This window comes from Ambystoma mexicanum, chromosome 6q (genome assembly GCF_040938575.1).
Source record: "Ambystoma mexicanum isolate Mex_15411 chromosome 6q, UKY_AmexF1_1, whole genome shotgun sequence".
Taxonomy (NCBI): Eukaryota; Metazoa; Chordata; class Amphibia; order Caudata; family Ambystomatidae; genus Ambystoma; species Ambystoma mexicanum.
Window position 1 is genome coordinate 1567679760 of NC_090937.1, and position 17357 is coordinate 1567697116.

The 17357-nt window shown below is 53.4% G+C and overlaps 1 protein-coding gene across 2 annotated transcripts in view; it reads left to right on the forward strand.

Moving 5' to 3' along the window:
- The window catches only part of ZNF638 (zinc finger protein 638), an 846814-nt gene that overhangs the window by 230151 nt on the left and 599306 nt on the right, over positions 1-17357 (forward strand). The window contains exon 9 of one of the 2 annotated variants that reach the window (XM_069632287.1): positions 15332-15391. The exons of the other annotated variant lie outside the window; for it this stretch is intronic. Within the exon in view, the coding sequence (XP_069488388.1) occupies positions 15332-15391 (60 nt within the window). The remainder of the gene's footprint in view (positions 1-15331; positions 15392-17357) is intronic. 2 annotated transcript variants of the gene reach the window in all.

Here is a 17357-nt window from a genome sequence, read left to right on the forward strand (position 1 = left end):
ATAGAGAGGTTGTTTAACCTTTCTCCTACCGACCCCCTTTACATTATAGGGCATGCCAGACCGGATTCCCTGGTAGTTTAGATTATGAGAAAAGGGGCGGTGTCCCCCCTGTATACAAGTGAGGCACTGCCTGATAAAGAAGGCAAAAAATGGTATGCACTGGGGAAAAGGGTTACGATTGCTCGCAAGCAAGTGAACCACAACTTTATTAAGCACTTTGGATGCTGCTGGAGCAGCAGGAAGGACCTTGGCTCAGGGTACCCTCTATACTCCTACGTCCCATCCCCTTTCCCCCCATACTTATGGGACATCTCTCCGTCCTGTGGGACGAGACCGGAGCACTTTGAGAAAGCATCAACATTTTGCAAAATTTTAGTCCTTTCTCTTTCCGCGCGGGGCACAGCACGCAGCTGTAACCCTGCCCACTGTGGCTCCGCATCGCCCATCAGTCCTTTTCCGCTCGTTCGGGACTGGGCGCACTTGCATCTGCGGAAGATTTTCTTCCCTTTTTTCCTCTGGCTCTCGCTAGCAATCGTGTAATAGTCTTTTAAACTAGACTTTCCAGATTGTTCCTCCTGTCATCAACGCTTCACGAGGGTGGATCCCCATCCTCTTTAGAGTGTTTGCGTCCGGATCACTGTTGGGACTCCTGTTTTTGATTCCCTTTTTGGTCCAGGCACTTCGTCGGTTAGAGCGTTGGGAGGAGGTGTTTTGACCAACTCCTGCACATTTGCAATCTCATCGACGAGAAGAAACGCCCGGTAAGTTCTTTACTTTTCAGAGCACCCCGGCCGGGGGACACCTTCCTGGGTTCTACCAGAGCCAGGAGGAGCGTCGACCGCTCTATCATCGGGGTTTGCCCCGGGGTGCCTTCTGGGCCTAATTGTACCAGAGTTTTCTCCGAGGATCTCTGTACAGGGCCTGTGAATACCAGAGTACGCTCAGAGGGCCCTCCTGTGCTGGCTGCTTGTAGACCTAGTTCTGAGTCGTGGGGTACCGGAGTTAGCTCCGAGACCTCTATCGGCTTCCCTCAAAGGTACTGGGGTGCGCCCCGAGGCCTTGGTCAGGCTTGGTGTTACCGAACGCATGTTCGAGGCCCACGCTGGAAAAGCTACCGGACTTGGGTCCGAGGTTCCTCGTACAGAGGCTAAGGAAACTAACATTTCTGAGGGGCCTGAAAAGGCCTCATCGGTGAAAGCTGTTCCTCAACGTTCCCGCTCTTGTGGTGACGCCAGAAGGAGTCGAAGTTTCTACTTTACCGGCAGTGCCGTGGTCCTTCCTGTGAAGGCTAGTTTGGCTATTGGTATGTAGCAGAAACATTCCAGGCCGCATAGTACCGGCTCCGCTGAGGTTCCTTGCGTAAAGGCTAAAATGAAGACCCCTGATCCACTGACGGGGACCCCTGCGTCACTTCCACACGTGCCGCAGTTCCCCTCAGGTGACGGCAAAATGGCGGCAAGCTTTTCCGGCACAACTACAGCGGCAATTGTGGGTGCTTCTCCCACAACTACGCCATCCGCCTCCGGTGTGGGGAGCGGTTCTGTAGGTGAACAGAAGGTTCCGTTTGCGCACCCCTTCCATCCAGTTTACAGCTGAAACGCTCGGATGCCTCTTCCGCATAACATCTTGCTGCCTGTGGGTTCGGCGTCCTTTATTTATGTGGACACTTCAGGGGACGGGCCGGCTTGGCAACCCTCTCCTGTGTCCATGGAATTATCCCTCAGAGGCCTTCTCCGGCAGCTCCAAAGCTTTCTCCAGAGGACACTTTTTTTTTCAGCAGATTTCAGGAACTCATGGGTACTGACCCCAAGAGGGAGTATTTCAAGGGTCTTTTTAGGGAGATACACCCGCCTGCGCCTCTAGTGGTTCTGCCGGCGCCGCCCTTGCCTACAGTGCCTCCCCCAACCCTGCTGCCCTTGCCTCCGTTGTCCCCCATGGACAAGACTGTACCTGACACGGTTCAGTAGGACCCTGACCTGTCGGATGATGCGCAGGTCGATCAGGACAGCGAAGACCAGCCCCGCTCTATTAGAGCTTTTCACAACCGGGTACTGGACTTGATGTGCCTATTGGATGTTCCAGTGCCTGAGGCACCCGCTCCGCAGGAGGGTGTGCTTTCGGGGGCATTCACCTTGTATCCTTTGGAGCGTACCGGCCTGTTCTTGGAGAAGGACGTTTTGGCTGAAGTACGCAGGGTCTGGGAAAAACCACACTCTGGACTTTTCGTCGAAAGGAAAATTGACACGCAATACAGGCTGCATTCTTCGGAAGAGGTGGCCCTATCTTGCCCGCCCCCTCCTCCACGGTAGTGGCTGCGGCCACTTTACAGTCCCGGCCTGCAGCATCCTATTCTATCGTGGCTGCTCAGGTCCTGGGGAAGGAGGACAAGCTCCTCGACTCCCTTGGAGGAAGATTTTTTTGCTAACTCGGCCCTGCAGCTCCGGCAGGCCAACGCAGAACTGGTGTTAGCGGGGGCGAATATGAAGATGTGGAAAGGTTTTTCGGAGTTTGAGGAGTTCATTCCGATCGAGAAGCTGGAAGACTTAAAGGCCGGACTGTCCGATGCCAGGGTCTTGGCCCAGGATCTGCTGTAGGCTGCGGCTCATCACGTCCACACTTCGGCTCGGGGCCTGATGCTGGGAGTTGATAACCTCTCGACAGGCGTGGTTGCATGCCACCAAGTTCTCAAAGGAGGTGCAGGACAAGGTGTTGGACCTGCCTTTTGACGGTAAGGAGCTTTTCCATTCCACAACTGATGTGGAGCTGACTAAAACAAAGGACAGCACCCAGACAGCGAAGTCCTTGTCCGTCCTGGTTAAAACTCCTTTTAGAACCCAGAGACCGTTGTCGCAAAGCCGGCCTTCCTCTGGTTTCAGAGGGTTTCTAGATCGGAAATCCCGCAGAGTAGTTGCCCCTTTGGGTAACCGCCAGAGGCAGCAACAGATTTGGTTTTTCTTCCGCTCCTCAGCCTCCTCAGGTTCAGGTGGTAACACCACTGAAAAGCCTGCCAAATGAGGGTTCTCCGCGCTCGCACGAGACCCAGGTGGGAGGACGCATAGCATCTCATTGGGAGGCGTGGCAGACCATCACCGAGGACAGGTTGGTCTTGTCAGTCGCTCGTGCGGGCTTCAGCTTACCATTACCCACTACCCCACCCTTCTTTCCAGCAGTCTGGGTCAGCCTCCCTAAAAGCCGAGGTTCAGAACTGCTGGACCTCAGAGCTGTGGAGCCCGTTCCCCTCCCGGCTGTTTACGGTGCCCAAACCCAACCAGGTTGGCCTGCGCACCATCCTAGACCATTCCCAGTTTAAATTTTCTTACACCCAAGAGAAATTCAAGATGATCACGCCCGGCCAAATACGGTCCTCCTTTAGTTGGGGCGATTGGCTCAGAGTGGTGGACCTTCAGGATGCGTAAATGCATATTCTCATTTGGAGTCCACACAGGAGATATCCGTTTCTCTGTGGGAGAGGAGCACTTTCAGTTTCGAGTGCTTTCTTTTGGCCTCAGCTCGGCGCTGCGTGTCTTCACGAAGATTATGACGGTGATTGCGGCCTATATTCGTCTGCAGGGTATCCATGTGTATCCGTATTTGGACGACTGGCTCTTACGCAGCCGTTACCCGTTGAAAGCCGCAGGCAATCTTCAGTCTCTCCTTCAGTTCCTGTTCCATCTTGGGCTGTCGGTGAACTGGCGGAAGTCTTCCATGACGGTCTTGCAGGACTGGGTTTTCGATGGAACACGATCGACTGCAGAGTGTACCTGACCAGGGACAGAATGGCGGATCTGCTGGCCACGTGTCGGATGTTTGCGCAGTGGGAGAGCATGTCGGCCTGGTGGTTCCAGAGGCTTCTGGGCCTCATGGCCTTGTGCGCGTTGGCTCTGACTCTTGCTCGACTGAAGATGAGGCGGTCTCGGATGGCTCTTCGGACTTCTTGGCGTCAGGCTGTGGATCCGGACTCCAAGTAGATAATTCCGGATTCCATGAGAGCGGACCTGGAGTGGTGGTAGTCTCTTAGCAACCTGTCGGTGGGGGTGGGTTTTTGGACCCAGCCCCTATGGTGACGGTCACGACGGACTCCTCCCTTCTAGAGTGGGGTGCGACGCTGGATCTTCAGGTCTCTGATCTTTGGTCGAATCAGGACAGGCTCCTCCACATAAATCTGGAGCTTCTGGCGATTTTCCTAGCGCTCAAGGCGTTCAGACTGATCATTGCCAACAAAGTGGTCCGTATCAGCAAATGTGGTTTCATTGTATTACATCAACAAGAAAAGGGCCATCAAGTCCCCCCCCCCCCCCCTCGTGGACCTGTGCATCCAGGTTTGGGAGTGGGTGGTTTGTCATGGTGTCTGGATAGTAGCAGTACACATTCCGGCCCAGGTGAACGTCACGGCAGATGCTGTCAGTCGGCGGACGATGGTCAGCTATGAGTGGGAATTGAAGGCGGAGATCCCCCTCATGGATTTTCCGCCATTGGGGCACTCAAGTGGACCTTTTTGCGACAGTGGCAAACAAGAAGCTTCCTCTGTATGCCTCCAGAAACAGGCTGGGAGCCTGCTCTCTGGGAGATGCGCTCGATCTTTCGGCGGTCTCTGCCTACCTATCTACAGACCAATGTTCTTACTCTGTGTAATCCAGTGGTTAAGAAATACGCCTTTATCCCCTGGTTTGTAATCCGCACCCGTTGTGGTATCTGAATGTTGTCCTTACGGCGTTGTGCCATAAACCTTTCAAACCAATGGCTCCAGGCTTTGTCGGTGGAGCATCCCTTCTTGGTTTTTCACAAGGATAAGGTGGTCCTACGGACAAACACTTCTTTCCTGCCGAAGGTGGTCTCTGATTTCCATCTGAATCAATCTCCCCATCGGTCTTCTTCCCGAACTCCGCTTCAGAAGCGGAAAGGGTTCTGCACTGCTTGGATGTTAGAAGGGCTCTTAAGTTCTATCTAGACGGAACTTCTGATTTTAGGAGCTCTTCCCAACTGTTGGTGACCTTTGGTAATCCTCAGGGTAAGCGGGCCTCTAAGGCGACTATCTCCACATGGATCGCTGCCTGTATTTCAGAGTCCACTGTCCAAGGACTGCAGCCTCCTAAAGGTATTCATGCACACCTGGTGCGGGGCAAAGCAGCCGCAGTTGCCTTTCAGAAATGTCCCCTGGGAGACCATCGCAAAGGCGGCTACTTTGGCCTCCCCATCGGCTTTTTGTAGGCATTACTGCCTAGACCTGACCTCCAGATCTGATGCTCAGTTTGGCCAGGCCGTGCTGAAGAACCTTTTTCAGTAAGGGGTTTCCATCCACCCGTAGTTACTGTGAGGAGTGCTTGGGAATCTCCCATAAGTATGGAGGATAGGGGATGGGACGTAGGAGTATAACCAGGTTACTCACCTTAGTGACCACCTTACTACTAGTCCATAGTCCCCTTTCCTCCATACGCCCACTGTTCCCCTCTAATAACAGCGTAACTTTATTGCTTAAAGATCTCTGACCTGGCGATGGAAAAGGACTGATGGGTTATGCGTGGGGCGGAGCCAAGATGGGCGGGGTTACGGCCGGGTGCTGTGCCCTGTGCGAAAAGAGGAAATTTTGATGCTTTTTCAAAGTGCTCCGGTTCCGTCCCACAGGATGGAGAGATGTCCTAGAAGTATGGAGGAAAGGGGACTATGGACTAGGAGTAAGGTGGTCACTACGGTGAGTAACCTGGTTAAAACGGCACGCCTGGTTAAGCGTGAAACCCAAGCAGCTTTAATAATCAAGCCTGTTGTGGAGACCAACTTGTTCGGCAAGGCCGTGGATAAAGCACTTGAGACAGCCAAAAAGGAACATGACTCAAGACCTCAAACCAGATTACCCAAAAGCCTCCATGGTCGGGGGACGTCTAACCTCATTCCTTCATGCATGGGAGGTGATAACAGACCAGTGGGTGCTCAGGACCGTTGCCCACGGGTACTGCATAGATTTTTGCCGACCAATTCAGACAGTCAAAATCAAGACACTTGACGGCAGAACACCTACGCATCCTGCTGCAAGAGGTCGAGATCCTGCAGGAAAAGGGCACCCTCAAAGTCGTCACTCTTCTACAGGTAAACAAGGGTATTTATTCAGTATACTGCCTTGTACCCAAAAAGGATCTCCCCATGCGCCCTGTGCTAAACTTGCACCCAGCGAACAAATTTGTCCAACTTCAAAGGTTTTGTATGGTTGCGTTGCAGGAGGTAATCCCTCTGCTGAAACGGGGGATTACATGGCAACACTGGATATGAAAGATGCATACTTTCATATTTCAATGTTGCTGGCACACAGAAAATACCCAAGGTTCATGATAGAGGACAAGCTATCAGTTCAAAGTACTCCCCTTTGGCATTGCCTCAGCACCAAGGTTGTTTACGAAGGTACTGGAGTTGGCAGCAGCGCACCTGAGCAGAGAATTCGTTCAGTTTACCCTTACCTCGACGACTGGCTCATAACAGGGGATTCCTATGGAACATGTTTGTTGAATACCCTTAAGACGATAGACCTCTTATTCAGCCTGGGATTCTCCATCAACGAGAAGAAATCCAGCCTAGACCCCATTTAAGTCAAAGTTCCTCAGGGCTCTAATTCGAACAGAAGACTGCCTCGTTGCCCCTCCATGCTGTTGCAGATCCCTCAATATGTAGCCGGTCGAGAGGTGACGGACGCAAAGCCATGTGACTGTAGTGAATGATGGCGTCCTGCATTTACTTTGTTCTCCAGCATGGTGTCTGGCATGGATTCACATGCTCATGAATATTCCCTGTCAGGATGGGAATCCTCTGTAAAGAAATCAGTTTCATTTCTGAACTTTCTCCTAATAGCCAATCACTGAGCTCTGCGTCATACTGCCCCTAGCCAATGACTGGATCTTTACCGAAGCCCCTCTGGCATCAGACTTCAGATTTTTACTGTATGGTCAAGTGTTCAGAGTCCACGTGTTTAGATCTCAGTCTTTTACTGCCTTTATTGTTTTTTTTGGAAGAGTATTACACTATTTTTCGGTCAATCGGTCAACCCATCGGATTAATGGAGACCTGTTGGATTTTCTCAGTACCCCTCCAGGGTGAATTTCGTCAAGTTTCTTCATGGAGGCTTCCAGAAGATTCTCAGGCCTACGCCTAGTGGACCATGTCGGAGGATTCTGCTCCCCTGTTCAAGGTCTGCTCTGGCTCACGGAATGTCTTTTCGGATAACAAGCATTCTGAATGGCTTTACTGCCTGTATCGGCGCACAAGGAGGATTCTGCATTTTACCATGGACCGACGCAGGTGGCTGAACGAGTGGCTACAGGCTAAGGCCCCTGCTCTGGGTGGGTCCCAGCAGCATGCCTCTGCCAGTACCAAGATGGCTTAGCAGGCTTCTAAGACCTTTGAGGGCCACCCTCCTGCGGGGGTCCATCAGAAGGCTAAGCACAAAGTCCACCGTCACTGGGAGCGCCGTTGCAACGGGCCAGCGCTTTTGATGTCTCCAGCCTCAGTCACCAGTCAACGCTCGATCTTTGGCCAAGAGGAAGTGTGACCATTCGGGCAAACTCGAGTAGAGGCCCAAGTCCGTCGTACCAGAGAAGGCCACAGGGAGCGGGGTTCACACCCTCCACCCTAAGGTGAATGCCAAGCAGGACAAGGCTCCGGCCATGACCGTTAAGGCCCAAGTGCACCCGGCAAAGGCCCAGCCTTCCATCGAGGGGGTGGCAGCTTCTCTGGCAAAGGCTGCCAAGAGGGTCCCGCAGGACACAACCCCTAAGACAAGAGTGTCCCTTCCTCCCAGGGGAGAGGCTGCGTTCATGCCCATAGAGAAGACCCCGGAGAAGATGTCAGTCAGCTCCACGAGACCTTCACTACTGGTTGCAACGAAGGTGGGCCGGGGGGGAGAGATGCGGTGGCCCTTCAGGGTTCGAATATCTCCTGAGGAGCTCAACGGTCTGCAAACCGTCCAGGTGGGCAACGTAGGATGCAGGTCCTACTATGAGCACGCTGGCTAAGGCGATGTCGCTGAGGACAGTCACTTTTCCTTGGCGATGGTCTGGGCTCCCAGCCGGTGCTCCAGCAGCCTATTTCACCTGCACCTCAGCTGCCACCCCCAACTCGGGTACCTCCTAGAGACCCCTTGGTTGACAGTCCTTTTGGCACTGCCTACCCTGGTCTCTGAGATCCAGTCAAGGATGCCTATCGCCCACCCCTCCCCCCCGCCTCCCAGGGATGAGACAGACCCGGACACTGCAATGCTGGGCATGGAGGACAGCGGGTCAGGTGACCTTTCTCCGCTGCCCAGATCTTCACTGCCAGACGAGATTGGCTCGTTCCACTTAATCTCCAGCGTCAGAACTTTTTCAGCTCGCTCCAGAGGGCTTCCTATATCAGCGAAGAGGAAGGCCATCCCCTCAGTCCCACTTCTGGATGACATTTGTGACAAGGGTTTGTCTCATGAAGAACCCTGCCACAGACCTGGCGAAGAGGGATCACCTTGAGAAAGTACAGGGTACCGGACTTAGTGCCCAAGTGCTTACGGGCTTAGCAGTCTCTGGACTCTGGTGTCCGTGGTGGCCAGGAAGAAGTCATTGGGTTGTTAGGCCTATGCGGCTTCCACCCCATTTGACAGCGCGGGCAAGACATTAGATGCAATGGGACGATGGGTCATCTGTTCTGCATGACTACCATCAAGGCTGCCAACGCCCTTGCGGCTTGTTACAACCGGGAGGAGTTTTCCAAGATCACTCCTATCCTGGATTTCCTCCCGACAAGAGGTTGGAGGCACTGGAAATTCTGCAGGAAGGCAAGGTGACCACGCCATCACGGTGGCCAGACATTGCCAACGCGGGATTTTGTGAAATGGGCAACATAGTTTGCCTTTGTCGTCAGGGATGGTTCAAGGCCACCAACTATTGCCAGGACGTTCAGTCGAAGGTGATGGACATGCCCTTCGACTGGGACAACTTGTTTGGGAAGTCTGTGGATGAGGCTCTCAGTCATAAAGACTGACACAGAGATGGCACATGCTTTGGGAACTCTTCAGCAACGGAAGCTGTCCTTTCGGGCCTTAGGCATCAAGTCCCAAAGATCCTCCAAGGGTTTCGGGGGAGGATCCTCTTGTTACCACCAACCCTCCCGTTGCCTTGGCCCAGACCACGGTTGGCAAGCTTGTACAGCATGCAACGCCCTGTAATCGAGGTCTCTGAAAAACAGGCTAGACAGGTGGAGGGAGCTCTTCCAGAAATCGCCTCCAGAGGACCTGAAGGACTTGGTCAAACATTGTTCCAGGCCCAAGGTAGGGTCTCTGTTCTCCATCGCACCCCGCAAGGGAGACTCCTTCTCGAGGACTCTCCCATGCGGGAGGGACCGTCCAAGTTCTACTACCAGCATGTGCACTGAGGCCTCCCCAGCCTACCAGTCGAGGGATCATCAGATCCTCCCGGTGAGTGTTGAGGGACCGGAAGGTTCTTATACCGAGGCTTGACCCGAGGGGCTATGCCCTAGTACCAACAATATGGCCAAGGTGGTGCCTAAACACAGCTCTATTGCCCCCCCCCCCCCGGGGCCGAAGGTGTTTCGTCTACCAGGCCTAGGCCTGAGGAGCAGTGTAGTCGTCATGATCCACTCTTCTGGAGGAGGCTGGGCCCAGCGAGCTGAGCAACACGACACAGGCAGGTCGACAAGATGGCTGCCACGCCAGACAAACACCCGTCTGCCGCACCAGGAACGGGAATACAGTGAGAACGAGTGTCAAGGTGGGACTGGTGTCAACCAGGTACATGGCATACAGCTTATCCTTCATTTGCGCAGGGTAGGTTCCCGCAACTACATATGGACGTGGTTTGCAGCGCCTCCAGCAGCTGCCCGCTACTCAGTCTTTATCACCTAACACCTCTCCGGCCTGTGAGGACAGTTTCTTTTGAGAGGTTCGACTCATGAAGTCCCCTCGTATGGGGTTGATCCTCAGGGATGCCATTAGCGGTGCTCCTGCCAATGCTTCAGCACCTCGGGCTCCTCCGAGGTCGAGCAACCAGCAGAGGGGGTCCTCGCAGAAGTACTCGCGCAATGCCCCTCTTCTAAAACGGGAATTCCACTGCAGACCGTGTAGTTGCCCTGGCCAAGAAGGGTTTGCTCAAGCTTCCACTCTGTCCAGCTGGTCAAGTACAGGCAGATTGCAAGAGTGGATCTCCCCACTATCGGCCCAACCTCAGCCACACTCCTCGGTGATCACTGCAGTGTCACTCTACTGCAAGCCTCAGTCGTCCGCCGCCTTTGATGCTGCTAGGCAAGGAAAAGATCTTGGAAGCGTACGGAAGAAACTCTCTTCCAACACGCCCTTGTATCTTCGTCAGGCCGATGCCATGCTGGTGGCCGCTAACCAGAGGTTGTGGCGGGAAGTTGCGGATTTCCTACGCAGAGCTAATTACATTTCAAGGTGGGACTGGCTGAGACGAAGTTCGTGGCGCAGGATATCATGGAGTCCATCGTGGCCCACATTGCCACCTCTGGCAGGGTCACCTGCATCGCCACGGACAAAGTACAGCCTGGCTCTGTGCAACTAAATTTAACACTGGCGTCCAGGAAAGCATATTAGACCTGCTGTTCAAGGGGAGTGACTCCACGGACGAGGAGCTGGACAAAAAGAAAAACCACTCCCAAGCGGCTAAGTCTTTATCCATCCTCACAAAGACCACACCCAAATCGTACATCCAGTCACAGCAGCGCTCCGACAGAGGCATACATACGGAGGGTTCCGCGGCTTCCAAGAACCGAGGTCCAGGCAGCCGGACCGCTCGCCGACTCTACATCGGCACAAGCAACAAAATGGGGGCGGGCGGAGGGCATAAGGGCTTTTTACCCTGCGACAGCCTCTGAGGGAAAGGAGGCATGACGTGTCTCTCCAGGTCCACGTGTCTCCAGTGGGGGGGCAGGCTTGCTCTCCATGCACATTTCTGGCACCAAAATTCCATGGACCCCTGGATCCTCTGTAGTATCCACGGGTTCTCCAGCATGGGGTCTGGCATGGATTCACATGCTCATTCCCTGTCAGGCTGGGAATCCTCGGTAAAGAAGAAATCAATCGGTTTCACTTCTGAAGTGTCTTTCTCCTAACAACCAATCACTGGTCTCTGGGTCATACTGCCCCCAGCCTAAACCTCTCCTCTGGCAGCCAGCTTCAGATTTTTACTGCACGTTCAAGTGTTGGGAATCCTTGTGCTATAGCTCTCAATCTTTTACTGTGTTTTGCTATTTATATAAGTTTTTTTTGCTCCTATTTGTTTTTGGTCCTTTGAGCCTCAAGCTCCATTGATCAACTTTATGATACACGGGGAATCGTTTTTGGATTCATCTGTGCACCTCAAGGGTGGATTTTTAAGTTTCTTTTTGGAGGAGTCCAGAAGCTTCAAGGCCTACACCGCGTGCACATGGCAGAATAGGACTCGGCACCTCTCTTCGTTTTGCCCTGGCTGCAACCTACGGAATGTCTTTTCGGACGATGGACATTCCCTGTGCCTCTACTGCTTGCATTTGGACCCAATGCATGTGGACTACTGCATGGCTTGTCGGGAGATGGTGCCGCGCATGCGGACCAACGCAAGTGCCTCGAGTGGCTGAAGGCCAAGGTCCCTGCGCTGGGCGAGTCCCGGCAGCATGCCTCCCCTGCCCAGAAGAGGAAAGCTGAGCAGTCTTCTAAGACCTTTGAGGGTGACCCTCCCATAAGGGCCCAACATAAGGCTAAGCACTGCGAGTCCATTGCCTCCATGAGCGCCGTTGCGTCGGGATACTCAGTGGCCAGGGTGAGTTAAGCATTCCCAGCACCTCGGACCACGAGCCAATGCTCAGGTTCTTCAAAGAAGAGTAAGTCGGACCATCTGTGTAAGCTCTTGGAGGAGACCCAGGCTCAGCCTGCTGAGAAGGCCATGGTTGAGTGGGCCCCGGCCCTCCCCCTAAGGTGATGGCCACGGACTTGGCCAAGACTGTGAAGGCCCAGGAGCATCAGACGAAGACACACTTCCATCAAAGTAGTGGCGGTGTCCCTCACGAAGGCCGCTGTGGCGGATTCACAGGACACGGCCCGAAAGCGATAGTATCTCTGCCTGCCAGGAGGGAATCCTCTTTCCAGCCCATCAAAAAGACTCTAGAGATGATGCTGCCCATCATTTCACTGAAACAGTCTCCCTTGGTCACAGAGAAGGGTGTGGGGGTAGTAGCCCTCCAGGGCAAGGACATCTCCTCAGAGGAGCTCACCAACCTCCTGGTCCTCCAGGAGGGAATATGCATTGTGACCAGTCCCTACGGGAGGGATCACAGCGAAGGTGATGGTGAAGAGCAACTAGGCGGTGACGCTACAGCGGACCAGCCTAAGCCTCAAACGCTCTCGGACTCTTTGCCGCCACCACCCACCTGGGGATATCTGACATACCCCCCGGCCCCAAGGGATGACACTACGGCAGCACTGGCACAGACGACGGCAGCCTGGGGAATCTCCCGTCGCCGCATGCCAGATCCTCACCACCCGACGAGATTGTCTCGTTCCACGCCATGATCTCCAGGGCCTCAGAGCTGTTCCAGCTCGTCCCGGAGGAGAAGAGGGTTTTATTTACCAGCACCGGGAGACGAAGAGGAAGACCGCGCTTTCGATCCTGCTTTTGGATGACATTTGGGATGCGGGATTGTCGCTAATGTAGAACCTCCGGCGAAGAGGGATCGCTTTGAGAAGAAATACAGAGTGCTGGACTCTGCGCCCAAGTGCTTACGGTCCCAGCTGTCGCCAGCCTCTGTGGTTTCGGCGGAAGCCAAGAGGTCTTCAGTTCCTCCTTGTCTGCCACGTCCCCCCGGGACGGCGAGGGGAAGAAGTTGAATGGCATGGGGCAAAGTTATCAAGTCGGCAGCGACTACCATCAAGGCCGCGAACGCCCTTGCCATCGTGGTGTGTTAAGACAGGGAACTTTGGTTCAAGATGGCCCGCCGCCTGGCATTCCTTCCCGACAAGAGTGATAAGGCATTAGAGATCCTACAGGAAGGTGAGGTGGCTTCGGACCACGCCTTTACACTGGCCACGGACATTGCCGACACAGAATTCCTCCGAATGGGCAACAGCGTTTACCTTCGTCAGCGCGGCTGGCTGGGGGCCACGAATTTCCGCCAGGATGTCCAGTCGAAGCTTTTGGGCATGCCCTTCGGGGATAATTTATTTGGAAAGGCTGTGGACGAGTCTTCAGGCCATCAAACCGGACACAGACGGCTCGTGCCTTGGGCACGCTTCAGCAAAGGCTGTCCTTTCGGGCTTCTGGAGTTAAGTCCCAAAGTTCTTTAAATGATTAGGAGGAGCTGGTTCGTCCTACCGTCAACCCTCCCGCTTGTTGGCCCAGGAGACCTACAGGGGCTGTGCCAAGTCTGGAGGTGGACGTTGTCAAGGCTCCCAAGGCGGCGCTTTGATGTCGAAACAAGATTGCACTGGCCGTGCAGTCGGACCCCCACCCGTGCACCTCAGAGGGAGGCCAGCTGGTGACCTTAGTCAGCATGTGGTAGACTATCTACACTGTTGGGTGCTGGACGCTCTCGCCCACGGACAAACTGGAGTTCGAAAGGAAGTGTCCCCGCATTCCACCAGTGAGCCATCAAGAAAACCACGTCCCTCAGCTGTTGCTGGAGGTACAGGCCATGCTAAAAAAGGGGGCGATCGAGCTTGTCCTAAAGAGGCTCCAGGGCTCCGGAGTGTCCTCACTTTACTTCCTCGTCAGAAGGAAGACCAGCGGTTGGATGCCCATTCTGGACCTCTGCCGTCTGACAAAGTTGCTCAAGTCCCAAAAGTTCTGGATGGTGACTCTGCAGCACGTGCTAGGAAAGCTGGAAGAGGGGATTTTCTATTGTCGCTGGATTTGGAAGATGCCGATTTTCACATCCCCATACACAAGGGGCACCGCAAGTACCTACGCTTCATGGTTCAAGGGCAACATTACCAGTTCAAAGCCCTTCCCTTCGGATTGAGTTCAGCGCCACAAGTGTTCAAGTGCCTGCCAACGGTGGCGGCGCAGCTGCAGCTATGAGGATCCACGTCTACCCTTACCTGGATGACTGGCTCATCCGGGCGAGTTCAAAGGACATTGCTGTCGACCACACAGCGCGGACCGGCCAACTCCTGACGGATCTGGGGTTCTCGATCAACTATGAAAAGTCCTGCTTGACATCGCAGGATGCTCGATTTCTGGGAGCTCAACAGTGTCGTGCCTGGCGTCTCCGGAGGAGAGGGTAGCGGCCATCCTGGGCAAGGTACACGGCTGTTGGCCCTGAAGATTACAAGGGTGAGTTCCAAGTCCCTACTCGGCATGATGTCATGCATATACCTCATTCGTCTGTGCAGGCTACGGATGCGCCCACTGCAGGAGTTCCTCGATGCCCGTTGGATATAAGTATAGGGAGGTTTCGAGGACAAGATCACTCGACGAGGGTTTCCGTCGATTGATTTTGGTGGTGGGGAAAGCGCGCTCGTCTGTCGGGGACTACCAGACCGCACCTCATCCGGAAACTCATGGCGGACGCCTCCCTGGAAGGTTGGGGAGCACACACCGGTAGTCTTCATGCAAGAGACCTGTGGTTACTGGAGAAGACGTGGCACATCAATGTGTTGGAGCTGCGGGCTGTGTTTTGGGCCCTCCAGTCCTTCCTTCCATCCCTCAAGGGCAAGGTGGTACAGGTCTTCACAGACCACACCACCACAATGTTCTACATCCGGAAGCTGGAGGGCACCAGATCCCTGGCGCTCACCAAGGAAGCACAGGACTTATGGCACTGGGCCGTCGCCCAGGGGATGTTACTCATCCAGTTTCATCTGGCAGGAGTGAAGAACAGAGGATAGGAGGGGTAAAAGGAACCCTCTTTTTTTATTTATTTTTTTTTTTTTTGTTGAACAGGGGCCTGACTAATGAGGGTGGGTTATACACAGAAAACAAGAGTCCAAAACTACCCATGTTCTAAGACGCATTGGGGGGATAGGTGGGAGTTGCAGCAGGTAGCTAGGTTTAACAAATAGTAGCCAAGAGAATAGGTAACAGAAAAACTTAATTAATATTGGACAGACATCTAAAAAATGTAGGCCTATAACTCAACATGAGGCCTTAAAAAATAAACAGATACAAAAGAAAGATACTTTGACACTATTAGCTACACATTGTAGTGAAGTTTAGTAGCAGAAATTATTTGTGCAAATTCATGTAATACTTATTAGTAGTAGTACGCAATTGTTAACATATTAAACAGTTGGTGTTTCTGGTTCAGAATGCAAATAGCCATCAGGAGATTTTGTTTTGGGGCCAGTTGTCTGATATCATGTCATCCCTCTCTATAGGTACCTCACACTACCTTTTCTTCTATCAACTCCCAGACCCATGCTGGAGAACAGTTAAAAGTAAGTAACTTGTTCCTTTTCTTATTTCTGAATGTCAGCTAAGCTTGGAGGTGGTTTCTCATCACTTTTGATTATATAATGTATATTTTCAGATTGTTAATTGGTATAAAAGTTCAAAGTATTTCCTTCTAGTGTGGAATGCCACTTGCAACTGGAAGGTTGATTTTCAGGAACGGAGGGGAGTTAGCATCACCAGTTTATTTTTTAAAATATATTTTATTAGTTTCATTACAAACAATAATAGAGTAAAACATGTATCAGTGGTGATGATTGAGCATATCAGAAGAAAAATCCCCAACTGTCCACCACCCCTCCCACCCCTCCCCCCAAGACCACAGCAAGTACTAAGTTTGTCAAGAGCCCATGCTCGGGCCTGGGTCGCCTTCCCCAGCTATCTCGCTCTCCTGTGATTCAGGGTACAACAAGGGTACAGTTAAGGCCACCCAGCTCTTCGCTGGAGTCCAGCCTCTGCACTTGGATTGCAGTCTCCCATGCCGCGGTTTCCGCTGCGATCCACTTTGTAAGGTCCCCCCACCATAGGGGCATAGATGGGCCTTTGGGGCTCTTCCACCTCATGGCAATGCGCCTTTTGGCAGTTATGTAAATAAGGTCTCTCAGCCTGTTGAGGGGTTTGTTCTCCCTGCTGCGCCTAAACTTGCCCAGGATGCATGCCGAGGGCTAGTCCACGTCGATGTCAATGTCTGCACCGGCCACTCTATCCCTCACTTGAGTACAGAATTCTCTAATCACTGGGCATCCCCAGAACATGTGGGTCATGCCAACCTTGGGCTCGCTGCATTTGGGGCATGATTGGGTGGTCGCACCAGTGAATCTGGATATGGCTTCCGGGGTGAGATACGCTCTGTTCGTGACGTACAGTTGAATGAGCTGTAAGCGGGCTTTCCGGGAGATTTTTGTATGGTAGTGGGTTATATCGCCCCAGGCTTTGTCTTCGAAAACCAGATTCAGTTCGGTTTCCCATTTGTCTCAGCATCTAAGGTCTTCTTTGGTGGAGCCCCATAGTAAGGCCTCGTAAATACGTGAGGTTCCGTGGCCCCCCCTCGGCGGCATTAAGAATCGTTTCAATACATTTTGTTTTCGTCATTCAGGTCGCCAGCGACAGGCCACCTGCTAGTTAGGGCCTGTATGACCGCTCTGTGCAGTAGGAATTGCCCGGCCGGTCGGTTAGTGGCGTCGCTAAGGTCTGGGAAGGCTAAAACCGTCTGCTCCTGAATCGGGTCCCCAAGCGTGGCCACCCCAAGGGGCTCCCATTGTGTACGGGTCTCAGGTTGCCCCCAGGAATGGTTGGACATGAGTGCTGCAATGGGGATCTGTGGGGAGTATGGGTCTTCAGACCCGACCAGTTTGCAGGCCCTTTTCCAGAGTCGGAGTCCCAGCTTGACGAGGTAAGGTCAGTGTTCGAGAGCACGCCTCTTGGTCCATAGCAGATCCCTGAGTAATAGCTGGGGGAGGGCCGGTTGGAGGAGGCGAGTGTCTGTTGTGCTCTCGTCGGCCATCCACCGCACAATGTGTCTCAGCTGGCTGGCTAGGAAATAAAGTTCAAAATTGGGGATCTTCAGCCCACCCCTCTCAAATGGTCTCTTGAGGGTCTCCAATGCCACCCTATGCCTGCCTCCCTGCCAAAGGAAGCCTGTACAGAGCTTGTTGAGGTCTTTAAAGCGCCGGGGGGATGTAGAAGGGAATGTTAGTGAAGTAGTGCAGTAGGCGGGGGAGGGCGACCATCTTAAGGAGGTCCGCCCTCCTGGCCACCGAGAGCTGTAGCCGCCCCCAAATTCCATGGACTTCGAGAGAGAGTCCTTGGCCCTTACAGTGTTAAGTATATGTTCCGTGCCGAGGCTCCGATGTATGGTTATCCCCAGATATTTAAAAGATGTTGCCTGCCATTCGAGATCTAGGGGAGGGAGGGACCCATAATCACTGTGAAGTGCGGCTAGGGGGTAGAGGC